Raw genomic sequence first — 24,927 nt, forward strand, 5'->3', positions numbered from 1 at the left:
GTTTCGGTATGCCCAATGTATTGCATACGGCAAGTGGAGCACTCAAGCATGTAGATAACATTAGCGCTGTCGCAAGTGAAGTCTCCGTTGATTTTTAAGGAAAAGTTTGATGCGGTGCTAGTTGCGGTATGAGTACTTGACATGTGCGGGCAAACCTTTTAAATGATATCATTGATTTAGACATTCCTGATGGGTCATTTTTGGTGATCCTCGATGTTTGTTCTTTGTACACCAACATTCCCCATTCTGATGGTATCCGTGCTGTTGTAAAAGCGTATAACGAGTCTGACCTCGACAAATCGATAGACTCCTCTACACTAGCTACGCTTCTCAAATTAATTCTCGAACTAAACAATTTCGAGTTCAACGGACAACACTTCATTCAAGTTAGCGGCACTTCCATGGGCACACGAATAGGCCCGAATTACGCAAATATTTTTATGGGCTCTCTAGAACGCGATTTTCTTGCCAGCCGCGATTTGAAGCCTTTTTATTACAAGCGTTTTATCGATGACATTTTTTTAGTATGGCATCATGGTGAATCCCAGCTTCTTTCTTTCATCAGCGATTATAATAATGCCCATCCAAATATATCATTCTCGCACTCATACTCGGACACCAGTGTCAACTTTCTTGACGTCACAGTGACACTGTGCAATCGAAAATTGACGACCAAACTATATAGGAAACCAACCGATAGACATCAGTATCTTCACTTCCATAGTAGTCACACAAAACACTGCAAAACCAGTATTCCATATAGTCAGGCCATTCGCTTTAAACGCATCTGCTCTGATAACAATGATTTCGCTCGCAACTGCGAAGACCTACGAGGTGCTCTTACGAGGCAAGGATACCCATCGGGAATCATAGACGACGCCCTCAAGAAGGCTAACAACATTGACCGTAAAGAGTTGCTCACAAGCAACAAACGATCTGCAAACACTTCACGTAACAGTGTCAACCTCATCCTTACGCACTCAGCTTCGGTTCCTAATGTGGCCAATATTCTAAGAAAACACCACAATATCTTGCAACAAAGTGATCACTTAAAAGACATTTTTACGGAACCATCGAGGGTAGTTTACCGCAGATCACGCAACCTGCATGATACATTAACATCATCGAAAATAATTAATCGGTCCAACTACAGTGGTTGCCATCCTTGCAATAAGCCCCGCTGCAAGGTTTGCCCGCACATGTCAAGTACTCATACCGCAACTAGCACCGCATCAAACTTTTCCTTAAAAATCAACGGAGACTTCACTTGCGACAGCGCTAATGTTATCTACATGCTTGAGTGCTCCACTTGCCGTATGCAATACATTGGGCATACCGAAACATCATTCAGGTTACGTTTTAACAACCACAGAGCCCATGCTTCTAACCTTCCTCATCTTCCACTGTCAAAACATGTCCAGATGCCAGGGCACTCTTTCGAAAACATCAAAGCCACAATATTACAATCCGGGTTTAAAACTCATCATGACCGAGAAGTTCGCGAGTCCTATCTCATTAACAAGTTCAACACTTTGCACTCAGGCATCAACGAAAGCGTTGGACGCGTTACTTTCCTTTCTATGTAGCATTGTCCATCACAGGAATGCGTTAAATGCCCCCCAACCCATGCCATCGTTTCTTCTCTCATTTGTTTGATTATATATATTTTTTGTGTGTGCTTCCATTTATTATATGTGCGCATGCAGTAGTTTGGCATCAAACTTGACGCTTCAGTTACCAGTTGAATTTTGTTTACTGTCCCTCGGGTATCTTACAGTGTGCGTGACATGTGCTCATGATATTCGCTTGGCTTATGAAGTGCTTTATTGCTTTAAAAATTTGCCCTACGCATAAAAATTTGCCCTACGCTGAAGCTATGCGCTCATATCTTGAGTTATCCACAGCGATATTGTTGCTCAATACTCGTATCAAATTATACTGACAATGTTGTTTTGGTATTGCTTTCGCACTTTCTAATCACTATTCTGATCAATTGTGTGATTTCAACGGCCCTTAAAAGGGGCATCTGCTTGTCTACTCTTTATTCCCTGACGAAGGCCGTGCCACGGCTGAAACGTTGGCATAAAAGTATTGCTCTTTCGTACGTGTACTCGCTTGTGTTCTTTATATATATATATATATATATATATATATATATATATATATATATATATATATATATATATATATATATATACTCGCCGAAGTTAGGACTTGAGCTACATGTATATACAATCGCAAAAAAAAAACGCATGCGTGTTTAGAAAAACGCCAGACCTGCGCGGAACTCTCAGCACAGTCACAGCGAAAACTGGAGAACCTGTCCATAGCTCGTTTTAAGCTCTTTTGGAACTGCTACAAGTACAGTTGTAATGTGCCCACTACATCGTAAATTGTCGTAATTTTTATGAAGCGGGTAAGTGAGGTATACACGCTAGACATCTGTAAGGCATAATGTGTGCTTTGTTGGTGCTGTGCCTGACGACGATTAAGAGTTATGGCTGAGCCCTTTTTGATTGGTGAGAGGCTTTAAGCCATCCGCTTCCTTTGCAATTCAGAATGCATGATGTCTAGCTGTTGGCGCATTCCTATACGAAGAAATATTGCATCTGTCAACGTCATTCTGTGCCTGACAAGACGCCTGTACAGTCTATTTTTACGAATGACATTCAAGCACCGGTGTGGCTCTGGGGTAGCTGATATAGGTAGGTAGGAAAACCTTCATTTTTTTCTTGGACATTGCAACACACAGTAGTACCCCGGCGGAGGGGATACTTAGGGCCCCCCACATGATATAATTGAGAATTGCTTTCCTTCCGGGGCAATATATACAATAGGAGGAAGGGTAAAGAGAGGGTTACATGTGGTGATGTAGATAATGAGAGGAAAGGGTAACAGCGCTGGAAACTGGAAAGAACGATGGCCGAGACGACGTGTAAAGAGCGCTCTTCACACGCTGTCCTCTTCCGCTTTGAGTGCTGTTACAAGAGTTGCAAAGAACCAGCTATCTCAGCAAGCAACGTTCTGTGGTAAAATATTCGATTGCCACGCAGAGGGTCTCGATGACGCTACCGCTAGGTCCTGTATATATGTATTTTTTATTGTGCGTGATAGCTGTTACGGACACTGGAGGCAACGGCCGACAACTACGCCACGAAATTTGGCCGTTGCTGTGACCGCATAATGGATTTCACTGCAAAGGAGTGTCATTGCGGCTGCTAGTTCTATTTGCTTCAACGAGCGAAATTCATGCACTGATCACCGAGGACTGTTCAACTGTAACCTGGCGGAGTGGCGAGGGTGTTTCTTCCTCGAGGCTTCGACACACTCCCACGATTGCCGTGTTCTGCGTAGAGGAAACTCGTTATTCTGAGCGGCGAGAATAAGGAGGATGGCTCGCTGTGAGATTTCGCATTTAATGATCGTAGAAGGAGAAATACAAAATACGAAAACAATCTTTTTGCCCTTCCTCGTGGCTTTAAGCATGTTCCGGACCTCTTCAGTATCGTTTAAAGACAGTCTAAGGAAAAATTTTAGAAGTCAGCAACAAGAAAGTCATACGAGTAACGAAACGCGTCTAGATAATGCGTGTGCGATGTGGCACCGCCTGGCGTATACAAGAAATAGCCAAGGAAGATAAAGAAGAATCATTTCTTCAACTCTCTTCTCGTCGGAATCTATCAATATCTAAACATTCAGTGCGTCAGAAAGATTCTACTTGGGGGCAGACGACTATAATTCCAATATTTAAGTATCCTGCTTCACCGCTATATTATTTGGACAGCATTAGAGCAGTGAAAAATGAACAGGCCGATGTCTGCTTAGATTACTATCTTGCCGTCTACGGTGAGTATTGGAACGCACCCATTTCCGTGAGTTCAGGATGTCTGTTATCATGGGTTATTGAGATGAAGTTCTGAGTTTTTTATTTTCATTTTTTACAATTCTCATTGTTCTGTGATGTCGTATGTGCAAGGGCCGGCGTCAGCGAGTGTACAAAAATGTGGCACTCTAAGGCGGGCCGGTCACATGTGGATCTGCACGCGACCTTTCCTAATGAACGCTGGTCTCCTCTTCGAGGGCTTGTTGGCGATCAGCCGTTTCCAGTACTGCGATGTCATGTTTTATTGACGTCACTTGTTATTTCACGTTGCCACATTTCATTGCTGCCTGGATATGAACGCACGACCATTTTTGTTGCCCGTACCAAATGAAGAGGGGCACTGCTAGGCACGCGTGAGTGAAAGGACCGAGGGTGAAGGAAAGAGGGGTGGAGACATTTAGTAAGGAGCATCGCGCAACGTGAAAGAAAGGAAGCAGCGCCTTAGGCAAGCGCACGCCAAGCATCGCTGGCCCACTTTTTTCGGACAGGGCAAGGACTCTTTGAATATCGTTTTGCAGTTAGAAGAACGATGCCAAGAGTTTTTCTTTGAGCGCGAAACGGACGAGGACGAAAGACCGAAAAAAAAAATGACACCGACGAGCCCTTGCCTCTGTGTCTGTTTTGTGGTTTTTCGTCATTAGTTACGGGTTGGAAAAAAACAAAAAAAGTTGCTCAATATCGTGAACCATCTTGCATAAGGATACTACGAATGACCCTCTGGCGTGTGCGAGCACTCAAGCGTATAAAATTGAAATGATCTACAAAGAATTTGTTTGGTAGGATTCTGAGTGATGTGTAACCAGTTTTCAGTAGTTTTCGTCCTTTGCTACAAAGATGTCCTTGCTTGGAATAGACATGGCGTTCGTTTTTTTTTTTTGGCGGTTCTTTGCGCATCGTGCCACTACTCACACGCGTGCTTTCCATGAAACTTTGGCAAAGACAAAATTTAGCTGATGTGTAGAATTATCCGTGTGCGCTTTGCATAAGGTTCTGAAAAGTGCTTTTATTATACATCCCAACAAAATAAAGTGAAACCTTCATAGATAATGTTCTTTTTACATCTGTTTTGCAGTCTGAGTGAACCAAATTCATGTGGTTCGCATATATACTTACTTTCTGCAAGCGTGCGGGTCTATCCCAGGGGTTAATGAGACATTCAACTTGAAGGTCACGTTACACGCCATCAAACCAAGTCGTACCAGCCAAATCTGCTTTATGGTTCATAACAAGTGCGAAAGCGTGGTACTGTAGACAACATCAATAAAGAACATCACTAAAGAAGCAAGCCAGAAAAACTAGAGAGGGCGTTAATTGTGCCGTTTTTAGGGAGAGACTCTTTGTGAGAAAGACAGAGGTTTTTACTGCCGCCAGGGGGAACCGTACCTCCAACCTTCGGAACACGCGCCCGATGCTTTTACCCATTGAGGTAATGCGGCGTTCGTCCTTTCTCCCACTTTGAGTGATATTTATGTGCATGCCAACCCTAGGAGTGTTCATCAGCGCTGCTGGCAGCCATTACGGCGAATGTGGAACGCTCTTTCTTCCTCAGCTGACGTCACGTGGTCGTTTTAAAGAGGACAGCTGACTCTCCCACCTCGTCATCGCGCCCGATACTTCTATCTATTGTCTTTTCACCCACTTCACTTTCTTCACAACTGTATCGAAGTTATACAATGCACTTAAAACAGCCCATTTAACTTCCCCTGTACTTTTCTTGGCTTCATTTTCTGCTGGTTTTCCTTATTTTCATTATCAATGTGCAAAGCAAAGAAAGCAGTTCTCAAAGTAATCTTCCTTCACTAATACTGCAGACAGATTTTATAAGCTGCTTTGACATATAGAGCAGTGTCTCTTGTGTTTTCGTCATGACATAAGTTAAATACTTATGATCTTATGAGAAGACTCTATTAAAATACGTCTCACTTAATAACGCACGAGAAATACTGCTAAATGGGCTACGAGAGGCGACAAATCGGTGCCGTAGGGAGATTCAAAATTGATTTATGTGTCCTCGCTTTCGCCTGCGAGTCATCATTAAATATGGCCGTAAAAAGCCAGTAGAGTGAATTTTGCGCCGCTATATCGCGTTACGTTGTTATATAAATTTGCAGTGGTACATTAGCTTCAAAAATGTTTAGCAAGAACGGGAAATATATTTTAATTTGAAGAGGCGCTTTGTCGCGACATAAATGATGACGAAGTGGGTCGTCTAAGCGAGGAAAGTTCTGATAGAGGAAAGTTCGGGAGCGTCTTACGGCTCCCGAAGGACGATGACTCTAGAGTCTCATGGTGCTGCTAATGAGCCAAATTGTAACATATTTGTTGCTCCAATAACGACATTTCTTCGAAAAGCAAATGCACGGGTGCAAAAAATTGTTGGCTAGAAGCAAGAAAATGAGAGAGCGATATATCGCCCCCGGTGAACGAGTTATACTCTTGTAAAGGCGTTTACTGAACATTGTTGTAAGACGGCTTAATTGTATCAACAGCTTAATTCATGGACCCCTAGAACGAGTAGCGTCCACGAGCAATGTGCGGTGAAAATAGAAACACTAGATATCGCTAGAGAGGGTCTTTCTAGTCAATTGATCTTTCTAGTCATGTTAGGATGTCTCTGCTACAGGTTCAACATTTAAGTCGGCGTTTAGGCCGGGACAGGTACACTTGGAGAGTAAACCACGCAAATACATCTGTTCACCTAATATGTGTCTAAACTGTGACATATCCTCCATAATAACATTAGTGTTGAAGAAACTTGTATAAGCTCGTGTGAAATACCACGCGCCCAGAGGGCTTTTGTTTAATCCGTTCGAGAGGCATTCATTTTTTTGACATCGGCAGCGTGCACAATAACGCAAGCCGTCACTATGCTGTGCTGTTAAACAAGCTTCTTTCTTTATGCGAGCACCCAAACTCGCTGGATACGTCGTTACCGAGATGGCTGTGTCGTCGTTACGACAGATGAGGTGAAACCTGAAGCGCTACCGAGAGAACCGTTCATTGTTGCACATAATGACCTAGAGAAATGATGGCATCATCTTTCCTCCTTTCCCAACCTCCGAAAACCCACCTTTTCTGACATACTCAGGCCCTGATTTCTTGTCATGATTCATTATCCGGAAGTGACACTCGGGACACGGGAAATGGCGTCACGCTGTCCTGAGCAGCATGCCTGCCTTTTCATTCGTGTGGAAGAGGTATACGCCGAGGGGCCGCTGCATTCACGACGGGAGATAATGATAATGATAACGGCTACATAAAAATGAAAGACATAAAATATGGAAAGGAGAGAGAGAGGCAGATAGAAGTGACTTTCCACTTTTTTCGAGCAGGGATTACGAGTGAATGATGACTCGGATTTCCACGGATATTCCTGCACAACTGGCCACACTGGAATAGCGTATCTTGGTGGTGGCAGCCTGCTCAAGAGCGCCATTTCCGTCGACTACGCTCCCGTCTAGTCTCAAGAATGAATTCGGACGTTTGTCACAGCCAATCGAGGTTGACACTGTTTTGGGCTACGCAAACCACGCCCACATCTGGTGGATGGCTGCGATCTTCTTTGGAACATTTTGAACATAAGTCGCGCGCTTTGAAGTTCTTGGTCGGTGGGGCGCTGAGTTCTGAGTACCCTGAAAGTAAATTTAAAGAATTAGTCCTGTCGGGGCACAGATCTTCGGGTGAGTTGATATTCCGTAGAAGAACACATAGACGGTTGCACAAGCGAATGAGGCCGGGAATGACAACAAAAGCACTAACTTCGAAACGATTACAAAGGTGGGTCAGCCATATTATTTTTGTCATAAAAACACAGTTCCTGAGCATGTTCACGTGATACCAGAATTACAATCTTATGACGTCATGAAAGAAAGTGTTCATATTATGCGAATAAATGATACGTTGGAAGAAAGCTCTTGTGTTGTGATCACCTTCTTCCATCCTCGTGTGTGCGCGCTCAAGTAGTCTGCAATATATTGTCACCAGATTTGAGATTCACCTGCAGTGGTTCTGCCATGCTCCATAGCTCGAGGACCTATAGGCTATGCTGGTTTTTACACCCAGCACAGTATGAGGAAGAATTAGGCTACTTTAAAGGTTCGCTAGCGACGCCTTGAAGCGTTGGCTTGAAATTGATGGCTCCACATTGGCTTTGCGATTGGTGTAATAAAAAAAATAATTGGGGCTTCACACTAGTTACGCCGAGACCAAAAGAAACGCGGAGCTAGGCAACTTGCGTTGACCTTTCTTTTTCTTTCACTTTTATCTTTCTGTTTTGATTTATTTCTCTTTTTTCTTCTTTCTTTCTTTTCTTCTTCTTCTGTTTTTTCCTCTCTGTTGAAGCGTCTCTGTTTCATTCTCTTTTTTTCTCTTTTTCTTTTCTCTTTTACTCTACCTCTTTTTCATGTATTGCTCTTTCCTTTTTACATTTTACTCTATTTCTTTCTGTGATTCTATTCTTCATTCTTTTTTCTGCCTTTCTTTTTACATCTCATTCTCATTCTCCCTGTTTTTCTCTCTCCCCTCCTCCTCACAACGACATCTCTCCTCCCCATGCACTCTGCTGTGTCCCACCCCTTCGCTACTCTTCGCTATTCTATGCTTTGATAGAGTGCCTGAATAGCCGAGTCGTTACGATGCTCGTCTTCTAATGGTGGGTACACAGGTTCGAACGCCGCCTCACCCAGAAATGTTTTCCGCCAAGGACTTTAGGAGCGCTGCTCTTAGCGCTCGAGGTAAAACGTCGGGTGTCCGCAAAAAGGCCCTCTGCGCCGATGCTCATCAGTCGCGACTACCAACACAGACAGTCCGCGCAACCACAGTGGCAGCGCCGGGTGTTCCCGCTGTGTGAGCCGAGTACGTGCGACGGAAGGCACAGGCTTTTACTGTAGGGACAGGCCCACAGGCGGGTTTGCACGTTAGTTTCTGGCGCTACAGTTTCTACATTTCGCATGGTTTGTGACAGGCTGTGGGTGGAATACACATTGTCCATGCCAAGGGAAGCACTAGCATCTGCCAAAAAAGCTCGGCGAAGTCCGTAAGATCAACCAGCTTCATCGTTTTTTTTAATTTCACGCGGCTAGCTTAAACTTCTCATTTATTTTTATTTTTTTCACTCTTTCTTGCTTTCTCTCCTCCTCGCTCTGTTTCTTTCTTTCCATCTATACTCGTTCTCTCACCCATCACAGATATTACATTCCATATCGTACGAATCAGTGAACGCATCTCAAGAGCGAAGCAGAAGATGAATAACAGGAGGAAAAGGAAGATGAACTCGAAGAGAGCGCGCGCCAGTTCACTTATATAACCTTTTATTCTATTTTTTTTGTCATGAAAGTTAAACACCGCTCACTTGACGGGGATTCGGGCCCCCCTTACAAGACATAAAGCAGGACAGTGGATGTGGTACAAACAAAGAAGAGTACGATTCGCGCATTTGTGCTAACAGATACCGCTTGGTTGTACATTTTGTGGTTTCCTGTTTTTTTTTAAATAAACACTCTTGGTACGTGCGAGAAATGACACATTAGAAATAAGAGAGACACATTTACATTTTGCGAACGAAGGAAAAAAATAAAGACATAATATAAGCACATTTAAACTGACAAGAAAAAAAGAAACGTACAATTTCTCATTGGTGTGAGCTATCGGAGAGACAGAAAAATATATCTTGATGATTTATTAGTAATTTATTTGACCACAATGTCTTGTTCAGTCAAGTAGTTTAGCGGTTTTGGAAGTCTGCTACAGAGCATCTGCTCACTCATAACTAAAAACGTGTTTATATAGTGATCCACTTCTCTGTATTTCGGACAGGGTATGGGTGAGTTTTCTTCTTAAACTGGGTTAATGTACGGATTCTTCCAACAGAAAGTTTAAGACATTGTAACCAATTGATGATTGATTGATTTGTGGGGTTTAACGTCCCAAAACCACCATATGATTATGAGAGATGCCGTAGTGGAAGGCTCCGGAAATCTCGACCACCTGGTGTTCTTTAACGTGCACCCAAATCTGAGCACACGGGCCTACAACATTTCCGCCTCCATCGGAAATGCAGCCGCCGCAGCCGGGATGACATTGTAACCGAGTGCTAAGTTGTATGCGCATGGTGATTGTCCTTTATGCTCACTCGTCACCGAAGAAGGCGGATCCGCTGCCCGAGGCACCCACACCTCTTTACAGCGCCCGATTTGTTGATCTACGCGGAAGCCGGCGTGTCGGTTCGTTTTATTTCAACATGACTCCCTTGACTCGATTAATGTGTAGTCAACCAGAAGCGAGTCACAAAGCTAGATGTCCTCCCGCTTGCTCTTCACGACGTGATAGATATGGCCATATTGCTTAAAATTAGCCAACTGTGTGCGCGCGTGTGTGTGTGTGTGTGTGTGTGTGTGTGTGTGTGTGTGTGTGATAGAGAGAGAGAAAGAGAGAGAGAGAGAAAAATAGACGGCACTTTCTGGCCTCCCTTCTCATTTTGCACAGTGGACGCGACGCAGCGCGCCGAACAATCAAGATTTGTTAAGTTTGAATTTGCGCTGCATTGAGGACACAAGTTAACATTCCAAAGTTTAGTGTGATGCACTAACTTCCTGAAGTAACTGACCACATCTCTATATTTTAAAAACATGCATTTGGAAAAACCATGCAAGTATGTAATTCGATGTACATATACAGGGACTCGTGGTGTTGGCCGCTTGCGCGGCCTACATGTTGTGTCTTTTGAGTGGTTGAATGTTTTGAAGGTGCACTTATGTGAAAAAAATATGTAGCACTTAAAAAGCACATTGAAAATCGTGGTGGCGTCTGCAACTGTGAAATGACTGAAGGGGCATTTTCAAGCTACGAAAGGGTTTTTTGCAAGCGATCTACGAGTTCATTATGGTTCAGTAGATGGCGTACAGCACGATAATTTACATGTTATCACGGGGCCGAATTACACATCACGCTTGCAATGAGAAGATAAATTAGTTGCCCTGAGTTAAACATACCATAAAATTGCTACCAGTCTTTTCGGGATGAACTACGCAAGTGAAAAATTCCTTACTGTATGTTACAGCAAGCGCGTTAGTTCTGTAAATTTTTATTTGTTTCATAGAAAGCCATTGAATGGCCGACCTTGATGCAAAAGAGAATTCGCAAAGCTGGTTTGGCGACTACTTTGCTGTGACACGAACTGTTCGTTATGCAACCTAGAGGGGGCTGTTCACTGGAAAGCAATACCATTTCTTTACAACGGCTGCAATAGCGATACGACTTTATCTTAGGCCCTTTCGAACCATTCTTAGGTCTTCTGGAGTTGACGTGGGTCGTACATATATAGTAGGAGGATTAAAAGGCAAGAGCCATGGATAAGGACTGCAAGAAATAGCCGGTGCCCTTAAGCGGCCGGAGAGGCAAGAACGAGTGGTTGGTGTGGAGGGTTGAAATGAAGAGTCATCCTTACGTAAAGAAATGAAGAGTCGCTCACGGGAAAAAAAAATATGTCTTCATCCAGATCGACAAGGGTGGCATGTTCGGCTGGTTAGTAATGTTGGATGACGACTTATTATAATAGTACTATAAATAGACGAGTAATGAAAGAGCGCATGACGTAACAGCTGATTTCAAAAGAACATTTATTTAAATCAACACATATATGTGATATTCAAAGGTTGCCTGCTTACTTCCAAACCATTTCTTCCTCCGTGTAGGGAATTCGAGCAACAACGACGGTCATGCATGGAACAATAAAGCGCAACAACAAAATGCCGTAACCAAAGGCGGCAGCGTGAAATGACTAGTGGCCCCGATAAAATATCCAATTTTTGTGTAAGAAATGACCAATCACCGGGAAAACTTCACAGGATTGAAAGAGCATCGCGTGTTACAAAACGGCTCACATAAAAATGCGCGTTTGGCCGGTGCACCTTCGACTGGTCCCTGGTGTGCATTCACACATTTAAACCATACTCCCCGGCACCGAGTCCTTTGCGAGATATACAGACGCCATCGCTTTCTATACCGAAATTCGCAATAAACGCTTCGCTTAAAACTGCACCAAATGCACTATGTAGGGGGCCTCTTTTTTTAATCATTTTCTTTTATTTGTTTCTTTTTCTTCCTTCTTTTCTCTATTTCTCTCTGCCACTTTTTTTTTATTTCCTTTATTTTTTTTGTCCTTCTTCTGCGCATTTCTTCGCTCCAAACTTCTTCAAGGGATGATCACAGAAAGGTTCTCATGCGGCTTTGCCTGCCCGATGCAACGCAAATGCGCTTCACTAAGAGAAGCACTGTGCCTTCATTGATGTTCGCTGGCAGGATGCAAGGTGGTTGTTTGAAGCTGCAGCGCGTGCTGCCCGGTGGAAACGCAATACTGACCTGCAGTGGTCGTGAATGTGCCCCGATTAGGAACGGATCACCGACTCGGAAACGGGAAAGTAAGATAACAAAAGCGGCAGCACTGCGGAATCTCTGTCTTCTTTTCATCTTCTATGCTACCAAACAAACAAACTGACCGTGTTCGTTTGCCTGTTCCCGCCGCAACCAATTAACGCCATTCTGCTCGCGACAACATATATGACCCAGCCGCGTCGTTACTCAAGTTCTTTAGCATTGTTTCAGCCTTAAAATTGTGATATGTTTTTTTTCTTTGAAACATTTCGGCACATACACAGTGGACGGAAAAACAGAAAGCAAGAAGACAAACAGGTGCCTAGCATTCCATACTATTACATTGAAATATGTTTGTAAAATTTGATTGCATTTGCCCGTTAGCCGTCATAACTAGAGTGCGCCAAGAAGACAAGAGACGCGGGGCCCCGCGACGAAGAGAAAGTACTTAAGTTTTCCTCTTGAAATGGTACTTTTGACGCTCATTACTTCGCCACCGTGACATGACATACACGCGGAAAAAATCTTGCTTTTTCTTTAAATTTCACTATAATAAAACCTTCATGGAGTTGTGTAAAGGAATCAGAAGGATATACATCAATATGCTTAATGCGAAGACTGACTTAATTGGCTCTAGCGTTGGCCGCCCGCATGGAGATGCTCACGTTGGTGACCTTACGCCCTCTTTAACGGCAGTGGTAATTAACGAACCGGAGCACTAATGAAGTTACAGTCGCTTCCCCATATCTCAGAGCTGTCCCATCGTCTAATGCGTCGCACTGGTGGGATTTCAGGATTCTGTCGGGACGTAAATAAAATACAAGCACGGAACGCGAAGAAGATTTCTGTCCGCCAAGCCTTATAATATCTCCAATATCCCATGAGCACGCTCTATTTAGATCGTGGGCGGCTGTCATTCGCTGTAGCCACGATGGGAGCACGCCAGTCAAAGGTTATGCGAAAAGAATGAAGAAGAAACTCCATCACATTCCCTCCTCCTCCTCGAATCAAAGCGACTGCGCGCCCGAATCGGACGTGGGATGACGCGCGGGGCAAACGGCTTCCTTAAGCCTCGAGGAAATCCGGCGAAAATCTCCCTGCGGGATGTTGAAGCCTAGCGTGGCAAGGTACACCACAGCATGCAGCGCTGAAACGGGCCTCCCGAACGGAGCCGCCGCTCGGCGTAATTGACAGGCAAACACAGCCCTGCCGCAGCCCGCGGCGCTATATTACTAGGAATCCCGGACTATGTTATTGGCCCGCGTTGTACAGCGCGTGCACGAGCGCACGTATATAGAGCGCTCCGTTTCTCTATAGAAGCTTCGGAAGACTTTGCCGCCGTTCGCACCGGTGAGAGCTGGCCTATCGATCAATAGCCGCTCTAAGTCTGCCGCCGTCTTGTGTTCCCGTTTGGCACGCCGAGTTCCTGTTTTCCTTAACGACTGAGCTGGTGCGCACGCCAACGCGTCGTCGAGGAGCGGAGACGCGCTTGTTAACTGCTCTCTCCCCGACTTTCCAGACTCCGCAGTGAGCGGCTATTTGCTGGCTCTGGGCGGACATTGCGTATATTTCTGCCTCCTCATGTGCACTGTTCCATCGTCTTAAATTATTCCACTTGGCTGTACGAACAGTTATTGCGTTAGTATGTTGAAGCTCCGTGCCTGATTTCACCAAGTGCAGAACAAACCCTTTGAGGTATTAACAGGGCCATTGATCAAGGAGCTTCATGTATTCGGGTTCTTGCTTCTGCGTAAAATGCGTAAGCATTTGTGCGCCTTGTACAAACTGTTCTGGTGTTGTGTACTGTGCTGTCGTCATTCACATTACTTCCGTGGCGGAAATTGTGTCAGTGAAGCTCTGTGAACTCCGAGATAAAACACTTTCACGTTAAAAAAAAAAAAAACACTGATTGCTCGCATAGATAACTGGTTTCATGTTCCCAAGAGAAGCCTTCATTCACACGGCAAATCATACGCTCCAAGTATTATCGTTCTTAGAATATGAATGGTCACTTTGCCCTCAGCTGTTAAACAGATTTCGTTTTGGCAATCAGACGACATACTAACGTCTTGCTACCGAGATGTGTTCAAGGTGAACGTGATTTCGCAGCTTTTGAAACCCGTGGAGATCTTCGGGTTTTCTTCGGGTTTTCGAGATCCTCGTGGAGACCTTTCGGGTCGACTGCTTCCACCGTGTCCAGTCATGGTCATAGGTTTGGAGACCACCCGAAACCATAACGTTGTACGTGCCGACTGCTTGGTACCTGCTGTCGAGTCTCGCAGTGCGCATTCGCATCCATTTTACGTCACTGGCCTTCTAGTTGGTTTACAACTCCATCCACCCTTAACTTTTGTTTTGCTTACGTGCACATGTAGTGAGCCTGTATTTATGGAGCAGCGGAAGGAACTTAGCATGGCTGATTGCACGCCTATTAGGAAGCGATGTACACGGATATGAATACATTAGGTAGCCATGCTATAGCGGTCATACTAGCGTGTGTGACCGACATTGTTTGCTTTCTGCTCATGCATGCTGTGTCATCCAATATTTGCATTACTTCTTCAAAGAGTGTTGCACTCGGAGTACCAAAAAAAAAAAAGGAGGTAAGGAGTCTATGTTTTACAAAACAACTGCAAAGCAGCATTAGTGCTACCCACGCGCACCCAAGCGCTTAGAGTCGCGATGAATGTGGAAAAAAAATCACGCGTGTACACTCCGCCGTGGACGACACGCGCTAATAAACGATGCAGATAACCGGACCGATCAATCTTGCTCGCCAACTTGCGTCAGCGCATGACCGCGGAGGTCCCCAGGGACGATTCTGGACGGCGGGCAGTAATCGAAGCTCGCCTCTGCGACACGCTGGCAATCTTCGCCTCTGCCCCTGTTGCATCCTTTGAAGCGATCGTGATTACGAGCACGTAGCAGATGCCTGTATGACGAGTTTTGAGCCATCTGCGTTGTATCACGTAGCCCTGCGACTTATCAGGTTCCTCGTATTCTCGTTATTCTTTTAAAGGTGACCTGTAGGCGTTCATGCAACAACACTTCCCCAGTTATCTAAAAAAAAAGGCATGTCCGGCACGCTTCGTCTTTTTGTGAGTGCTGGACAGTCCGAAGTACAGATCCATACCAATTAGTTCAATTTTCTGTTCTAAGCTCAGGCACAGCGATCAGGCACAACGATGCATGTCTGTAGGCCAAGCCAAAAAAAAACACAATTTTAAATTATCACGTTTTCTTTTAATGCAGTGCAAGTCTTACGCGAGCTGTCACCATCACTCCATGGCATTAAATTTTACACGTCACTTCGTCGTCATAACCAGGCGTCGTATTATACTGTTATTCAGCCACGCATCCAGCGTGGGTCGAGTATAGGGACACGATCATAGAACTGTGTTGAATATCGGTGACGGCACTTCCGACAACGAAGCAGTTGGTGGTGAATGCCTTTGTGGCCAGTAGGCTTTTTCTGATACACAGTTTTTGTCGTTATTATTCGAGTTCGCTAGAATTGAAATAAGGTGAAATTATCCTTTACTGATCACAATCCTATTCGTAATAGGCACAGCACGCGTCATCTGAGACACAATAGAAGGAGCCAGTGTAGCTTCGGACGGCTATAGAAGGCGAATGCATGCGTGTTTTAAATACGGTCTTGTTAGCCACGTGAACGCTAAAAATCTGCCGTGAACGCTCATCTCGAGCACCTTTCGTCATTAAGTGGAATTTTTCGTTTAGTGAAGCACATAAAGTCTTCACCTTATTAAAAGCGAACATAGCCACGCTGGGGCTTACCCACTACGGCCCTGGTGCTTGATGCTGCATCAAGGTATTTTGATGGCAGTGAGGTAAAAGTGGCAGCAAATGAGCTGCACAGAAACCATGTAGGTTTTTAGACATAGTTATATTTAGCTACTATAGGGATGCCGTCATGGGTGGAGAGAACACATCTCCAAACATTAATCAAAAACCTCAAAGACAGCTGCTAAACCTGCGGCCTCCACGCCGATGTTTTTTTAACTAGAGATGCACCTGGTCCAGATGTGCCACACGCAGCTTATTTAGAAACTAAAACAATGTGGTATGCTTTTCTTTCTGGCGATTTGTCCCTATTATCACGTCTTTTCTAGAGCTCGTATTGTTTAACAGCTCATTCTGACTTTATTACCTCAAGGCCCCATGTGGGCGCATAACATAAGGGGCGAGCGTGCAATAAAGATACGTAGCACTGGACCATTGAGTACGAAAACGCAGCTCTTACAGCTCCAATGAAAGTTTATGGGTTTGCTATGGCAACCTATAATAGTTTATTAATTTCAGGCATATAAAATCACAATCTACATAACAGTCTACATTACACATATCGCTAATAAACAACACACGGAGTTGGCAAAATATACGAAAGGGACAAAACCCAAGCACAACAAAGCCAGGCGAAGTCACTAGAGTGCACATAGGTTATACTTCGCGCAATAGTTCTACAGAATTTTTCTGTCCATAACACACGCAAGATCTGTGAACAAAAAAAACCGAAATATCGGTTATTTTCCAGAACCACGAGACGAACGTTGCAGAGAACAGAACATTGAGCAGTCGTAGCACCTCCGGCCAATACATACAAGCGTGTATATACGTGTGTAAGGCAGAAGACCAATATCTGCTATAGCGGTCCAAAATAGCCAGGCGGACCTGCCACGTCAAGCGGGACGCTTAAGGATTTGTTCTTTGTTCTTGCTTTAAGCTGCGCGCGGTAGCTTTCCCCTTAAAGCGTTTTCAAAGTTGCTACCAGGCGAGGCGTTCCAGCGAACTCACGTTCGGCATCCAAGATTGCCCATATTTTTTCCTGGTGCAGTTGTTCCGTTTTTGCTTTGTTTACCGCCGGATGTAAACACAATCTGAGAAGAGCTCCATGCTAGAAAAGCGGCTTGCGTGCGCAGGCTGGTGCATTTCGTTTGCAGATTCGCTTTCAGGTGATAGGGGGTAGGTCACATGCCTGTGTGTTGGGGAAACCAGACTTCTATTTTTGGCAACTCGTCGATATTTCATGTGGCCGTATACTTTGAATGAATCGAGCGCTGAGTATGCAAGGACGTATAAACTGTGATGTTGTGCTGTACGAAACATACACGCAGCAAGAACGATTGCCTCGCATGGTTCAGTGTAGTTAGCTAAAAGCGACAGCGGCAGTGCAGCATGCTTGGCATAGTTAAATGCTCACCGCAGTGGCATGTGATTGTGATTGAGCCCCAGCTCTCGGATTTCAGCTGCCATTTCTGTACACGTGCGCGAAAATGCGCACGTTCGGGGGTGGCGGATTTGTGACTCCAAATATCAGCGTTTATTATGGCTGCGCACAGCTGTGCCAATGTAGCATAATATATATGAGATGCCTAAAAGGCAGACAGCTTGTATACTCTGGCGTTAAGCTGGTATAGAGCTTGTGTACATGCTGAATCCTGTGAGTGGAATTCCACTATTTGACAGAAAAAACGCAATTCGAAAAGCTCGTTTTCTTTGTTAGGCACAATGTTATTGACATTTAACAGACGATGATGCCAAGGAAAGGATAGGGGATGTTGTTAGTAGAGATAATAGTAGTAATCTTAGTAATAATATCCCCTATACTTTCTTGGCATGTTCTTCAGTTCTCAATAATACTGACACTGTTTGAGAAGTTATGGTATCTCTTTGTTACGTTAAGTGTAAATGTTAAAATACAGCAGCATATGATAGGGCACTTTGTCAAGGAGAAGGAGCACCATACCGTTTGTGCTGTTGTGCTACCTTTGAGAGTTAAATTTGCATTCCGGCTGCGGCGACTGCATTTCCGATGGAGGCGGAAGTGTTGTAGGCCCGTGTGCTCAGATTTGGGTGCACGTGAAAGAACCCCAGGTGGTATAAATTTCCGGAGCCCTCCACTACGGCGTCTCTCATAATCATATAGTGGTTTTGGGATGTTAAACCCCACTTATCAGTCAGAGTTAAATTTGCCACCACCTGCAAATGTTTTAATCCCATGGAGTAGCTCCGTGCGTGCAGTAACTAACGAGATGGTTATTGTGGCTAATACAGGTTTTGCAGACCAAAATAGCGACGTACCGTACATAACGATACATCACCGCACTTTATGTATATGATAAAGCGTGACTGCTAGGACATCGTGAAGAGATGTTTCAGATAAAATTTTTTTTGCAGAAGATGTTGGTTACCGCCACATAACAAGCAAACTTTTACGTATAGTCCTTTACGGAAGGCTGACCACGTCAGCTGACCTTCCCCTTTTCACTCACTCACTAAATAAATAAATAAATAAATAAATAAATAAATAAATAAATAAATAAATGCGAAGTACATAAGTAATGATGAAAGGAACACAATGAAATCGAATGTAACAATCAATTGTGAACATATTCTGACGAGCTTCGTCGAGTGTATAGACAGAGTGACAGCAAATGGCCGTGCCCCGCAATCCCTTTTGGGAGCGTGCTGCAATGGCGAAGGCTGCACTCACCGTCTTGTAGAACATGCAGGACATGCGGTCTTCGTCCTCCCCTTGGGGACAGTCGATGAACCCATCACACAGGACGTGGTCATCGATGCACCGATACCGCCCCATCCGGTCCGGCGAAGGGCACGCGAACCGCTCCATGCCATCCTCCGCGCTGGGACACTCTGAAACAAGGACATGCGCCATCACGTATGCCGATATTCACACCGTCACGATGGGGGGATTTTTTACCGAGTCGTTGTACACCCTGTCTAGTACACGTGCCACAGCATGCTGACAAATTGCGAGTGCAAGAATGACACATAAAATTTGTGTTAGGAAAATTAACGCTTCAAGTAAACCATGCTACTGTGTGAGTGGTCCCGGAATTAGCTGACACGTGCGGTAAGGATTTTTTTAAAGGCCTCTGTAGACAATCTCAAGGGCAATGAACTGCAAAAACAAAGTGTATATAGGAGCTAGAAACATTCATGGCAGCCTTGTATTGTTTTGATACTTTCATATGCCCATCAGCATTTTATATTGCAGGTTGTTTCTAGAGTGAAGAAAAAATTATTGAGAGCATGCTTCAACAGAGAGACTGTTGATGTGCCACTGGGCTCTAGAGCATGCGGAATTATAATCATGTGTTGTATACGACGGCATCAATGTAGACGACACATCTGTGAATTCTCAATTCTTGACGTCACACTGAACATACAAAGATGGCGATAAATTCAGCTGTCGCCATAAAAGTTGAGAGTCACTGCTTGGAATGGTTCGCTCTTGATTGCAAGGTGTCACTTTGTGGAAAGTGCGCCGTCAGAAAGAAAGACGTAAGTCACAAAAACAAAAAGAAAACTGTGGTTCCTTGCAGTGCTGTGCGTTCCCGTTCTCATCACAAGTGTTTTTTACTTTTCTTTGGAGCAGCATCATATTCTGACGCTGATAAAATTGCAGATAACTTACCTACAACAGGACAGAGAATACTTTTAATGGACATCTAGAGCTTCAGATTTGTTCGGTATGCAGCAGCAATAATAAGTGGGAACCGTAAAATTTTATCGTACTGAAAAGACAACAAGGACGCGGGCACCTGACTACAGATTGCCCCACTCTTCTCCCCTCCCCCCCCTCCCCGTGGAATGGACTGTGTAATTCTAAGCAAACCTGTATGCTCGGCTGCTCCATTAACAAGAACCTGCATTCCGAGTAAGCTGTAAAGAAATGAAGAAATGAGAACTTTGCAGAGGGTATAGAGAAAGAAAAAAAAAAGCACGTAACTTTGTTGTCAGGGTTGAGTGATAAAGGAAAAGTGGGAGAAAAAATAAAGAAGAGGGAACGACTCTATGCATAACGACCCGAGGTGTTACGGCGCTCGGTGCACAGCTGCGCTCATTTGCTACTCCATGGTGGCGGCTCGGACGGCAGAATTTTTTTAATTTTGTCGGGCCGTCGAGAATACGTATCATTCTGTGCTCTGTACTGCTTCCATTTCTTTTCTTTTTGTCTTCTTCTTCTTCTCATCGCTGCGTTCCTTTTCATTCTGACGGCACCTGCACTCATGAATAATTCTCTCGGTGTCGAAAATCAGCTTGCTCGGGGGAGCAGGAGCATGCCAGAAGCAAGCATAACGCCTAGCTTCAGAGAAGTGGCGAAAGAAAAGAGAATAGACCATCACTATATATATATATATATATATATATATATATATATATATATATATATATATATATATATATATATATATATATATATATATATATATATATATATATATATATATATATATATATATTCTCGTCGATACGGCGTCTCTTTTCTTCCGTAACTTATTTGGTGGATGTGAGAGGGGCGCGGCAGTAGACTGAAACTGTTGCGATATAAATATATGTATCATTGATGGCAACTACGCTCCCGTTGTGTTATAACCTATATCCTACGAAGACAAACTGGCCCATTGAAATATTACTCTCGCTGAATGTATATAATATATATATTTACATTTCAGAGAAGGTTGTTCCAGGTAAATTGAGCCTATGGTATTTCAAAAACAAACGCATGAGCTACACGTGCAGAACTGGTCCAGTATGGTTATGAGCCGTACGCAGCCGCATAAGGACATCGTTTGCAAGCCGCTAAGGTAAGTAATTAACAAAAAGAATGCTTAAATAATTTTAGTTAGTAACTATAGAGAACACCTTACACTGCAATGTTTTCCGTGAGACGTCTGAATATTCCATCTATGTGTTTTTTTTCTGCAATCTCTCTCTCTCTCTCTCTCTCTCTCTCTCTCTATATATATATATATATATATATATATATATATATATGTGTGTGTGTGTGTGTGTGTGTGTGTGTGTGTGTGTGTGTGTGTGTGTGTGTGTGTGCTTGCAAACATTTGACTGAAACTTCTCACTAGAAGTAGTAATAAAAAATAAACGAAGTTCATTCTAGTGTTTGCATACCCAGCTAGCTTGGTGGGGGGGGGGATAAACAACAAGAGGGAAAGCAGGGAGGTTAACCAGGCACATGCCCGGTTTGCTACCCTACGCTGGGGGAATAGGAAGGGGGCATAAAGATGAGAGAGAGAGAGAGAGGAAAGAGAAGAGAAAGAGAGGGAGAAAAAAGGAGGATTGTCAGTCAATCGGCTGGCGCGTATGCAGCGGTGGCACTACACAAAAGTTAAAGGTGGTCACATAGGCCTGTAGTCCTCAAAAAGCACAAGACAGCTTTGACTGCTTTTTGAGCCGACGAAAGGCGATTGGTTGGTGAATTGGAAAAAAAAATGCCGCCATATCCACGAAGTGAATGATGATGAGTGGGCGAAGCTCCGGAGGTAAACCTGGTAAACCATGAATCCTCCGTACATTTTGCCCACTCGATTTTATTGCAACGCTCCCCCTAGCGTACGTCGCCGCACTATATCGAACGATGACACGCGCCATATGTGGCATCATTCCTATTTTATAACACTTCGCATCTTTCATAATCAACTACACGTACCGCCGTCTAGTTTATAACATCTTGCATCTTTTGGACGGACGGACGGACGGACGGACGGATGGACGGATGGACGGATGGATGGACGGACGGACGGATGGACGGACGGACGGACGGATGGATGGACGGACGGACGGACGGATGGATGGATGGACGGACGGACGGATGGACGGACGGACGGATGGACGGATGGATGGATGGATGGATGGATGGATGGATGGATGGATGGATGGATGGATGGATGGATGGATGGATGGATGGATGGACGGACGGATGGACGGATGGACGGATGGATATGGCTGTACCCTTTAGATCGGGCGGTGGCAAGCGTAATACTTAGAACTGAACGAGAGGTGGCTACATACAGGGGACGCACAGCCCACGCCATAAGGAGCTTCGCTCCTAATATACTTGAGGGCAGCGTATGGCTAAGTTCGTATTTCCTCGACCATATATAAGCATCTGTATGCGTTTTGTTTGATTTAGCGACGTTTTAACACGACAATGTTGAAAAGCTCATTTTGCAGATTCTACAACGTTGGTGTCGGCATCGTTGGTTGTGAGCAAAATGTCACCATGTTGCTTATGCCTAAAAAATTAAGCAAGATGCAAATAAAATAAATAGTGAACATCTTCAGTTTGATCAAGAATCGAATCCAAGCCATTTACGTGACCAGAAGGTGTTCGACCGCAGAGGGATACTATTGCTTGAAACTGCGTAAAAAAAAAACAGCATATGAATGTCATGTAGGGGAACGAGCGTCCTTCACGGATGGAGTATTGCGTGAAAGAAGCGCAGGATTGCGCCAGGCTTCAAATGATGTGATTTTTTTAGCAACGAGTGCGTGTTTTTTTCGAAGGCCCACCCTTTCTTTACAAAGCACTCAAATATGTTTATTCATCATCAGCTGCGAAAGCATCAACGATGTCAGAAGTTGCGTAGGTTTTTGCGTGTGACATTGTGGACGCGTATAAGCCTCTCGTTGATGTGCAAAAGGAAGAATTATGACGCATAGTAGGCACCTAACAAGTGTACTCGCAGTAGGCACTCCATAGGATACTTCTAAACGGCAAATGTTACGCGTAGAATAGTTTCGTTCCTTTCGGCACTGTTCAGGCATGCACCGAGAACCGAAGCCAGGCTGGCCATTGAGAAGCCGATGTGCGTGGGACCCGATTACGCAATTGCGTTCTGTAAGGCGAAGCTCCAGCACCCTTTATTTTCTTTCTTCTATTTTCGCGTACTGCGAAGGCCCTCAATTTCGGTTTCCTTTTTCTATCCTATACATTCCCCATACTCCCGAAGAACCGTCCACCACAGAGGTGTAGCGGTTAAAGTGTCCAGCTGCTGACCCGAAGGTGGCAGGTTCGATCCCGGGAGCAAAACTTTGATGGAGACAAAATACTAGAGTCTCATGCACTGTGTGATGTCAGTGCAAGTTAAATAACACCAGATGGCCGAAATTTTCAGAAACCTTCACTACGGCGTGTCATAATCATATTCAGCTTTTGATACGCAAATATCCAGCTATTATATTGCTTAAATCAGAGAAGCCTCGAAATTAAGTTGGTCGTTCACTCGTCCGGTTAGATCCCAGCGTCACCGCCCTGCTAAAAAAGACCTCGCGATTATTAAATAGTGCTGCTGATTATCGTACAGAAGAAATTACCAATTTTCACCAATGGACAGCGCTGACGCTGGCATATTTGTGTCAAGGTGTACCGTTTAGTGGCTGGACTTTCCAGGACACGTCAAAGACGTATCCTGGATACGCCATAGACTAAAAACTTCTCAGACGAAAATGCCTTGGGTGTCTCGATCATTGCGAAATTTGCGGCAATGATAATACATGGTCTTCTTACTAACGAATAAATACAAGAATCGTTGCGGAAGTTGCGCAGCGCTAGTAAGCTAATCCGCCCCATTCTATTCTTCGGCTTGTTCGCACAGCTGCAGGATTACCAAACAGACTCGCCTTACGTGCGCCGCTTTGCAAGCACTCTTTCTATTTAACTTAAACTGGAAATGACAGAGAAGTACTAACTTATGCATGGCAAGCAAAATGAAGTTTTTAGAAAGGTTGAATGCAAAACGAGAATCTATGCATGCATATTTTACGTGAATTGGAATATCCGCGTGTTCTGCTTCGTATGAATGATCGGCTCAAAAAACTGAAGGAAAACACTGTCTTTTCCGTCTTGCCGGTCTTTTTCGTCCGATTTCGTTTTAGACTCTTATTACGGGCCATTCATGTGGGTCAAAATTGCTTGCCGTTCAATGTCCACATGCTTAGTTCAAGTAAAAATATTAGTAAAAAGTTTTTTCTAATCTTCGCGCTCAGCAGCAAGAGATGCCTGCGCAGTGTGCTTCGTGTGAAGTTTAATTCAATTTTGTGTATAAACAATTACTTCTTTCCAGCTTTCAATTCGAGACGGAGCGCGACGTGCTATTGGTGTTTTTTTTTTCGTCGAAACATAAACGGGTACTAAACTTGTCTCGGAGATCTAGACCCCCCTATATATTTTCATTTAGTCTTTTTGACTTGTTACCAAACGTTGAATGGGTTTTGTCTGTGTGCTATCTTTGTGGTGAAAGTTTCTTTCCATGAAATTTGCTCAGACACTGAGCAGTGCGGTGGTAAACTTGTACAATCAATATGGTAGCGCCGGCTAGATTAAAAAACTAGGTTAGCTTTTTTTTTTTTAAATTCTGAGTCGCGTAGTGGCCCACTTCATTCATTGACGTAAGCGCGCGCGACCACGCTGTCGTCCGTTGCGACATCCCATTGATGCGCTTAACTATTTCGTTTGTTATTGACCCACGGAAATACATTGAACAGAGAAATTTGATGTTTTTGTCACACGAAGCCAGACCTCATGAAAAATTTCCTCTCGCATCTTATAACAACTTGTGGAAAGCACCATAATGCCCCCCAGCTAACTTCTATGTGCGGATCACTTTAGTGGGCCAAGTGGTCGTATGCATTCGTATGCTGTGATCGTTTGCAGTCGTCGTCGATTGGCGTTACTCAGCAAAAGCACATATATCATCGCCAACTGTAGCTTACTGAGCACTCGCTCGCGCCAGAGGCAAGTGGCCTCCCTCTTGTTCTTCGAGCGTCTCGATCTTTCTGCAACCTCTTTTCTTTCCTTTATCCCTTCCCCAGTGCAGGGTAGCAAA

At 44.2% G+C, this 24,927-nt stretch overlaps 1 protein-coding gene and 1 long non-coding RNA gene across 2 annotated transcripts in view; one reads left to right on the top strand and one right to left on the bottom strand.

Annotated features, from left to right (window-relative positions):
- The window catches only part of LOC142817660 (uncharacterized), a 502,639-nt gene that overhangs the window by 192,135 nt on the left and 285,577 nt on the right, over positions 1-24,927 (top strand). The window lies entirely within an intron of this gene.
- The window catches only part of jeb (low-density lipoprotein receptor domain-containing jelly belly protein), a 190,209-nt gene that overhangs the window by 11,560 nt on the left and 153,722 nt on the right, over positions 1-24,927 (bottom strand). Inside the window, exon 2 of the mRNA XM_075894845.1 lies at positions 18,768-18,928. Coding sequence (XP_075750960.1) covers positions 18,768-18,928 — 161 coding nt within the window. The remainder of the gene's footprint in view (positions 1-18,767; positions 18,929-24,927) is intronic.

The sequence above is a fragment of the Rhipicephalus microplus genome, chromosome 5, assembly GCF_043290135.1.
Source record: "Rhipicephalus microplus isolate Deutch F79 chromosome 5, USDA_Rmic, whole genome shotgun sequence".
NCBI classification, from domain to species: Eukaryota; Metazoa; Arthropoda; class Arachnida; order Ixodida; family Ixodidae; genus Rhipicephalus; species Rhipicephalus microplus.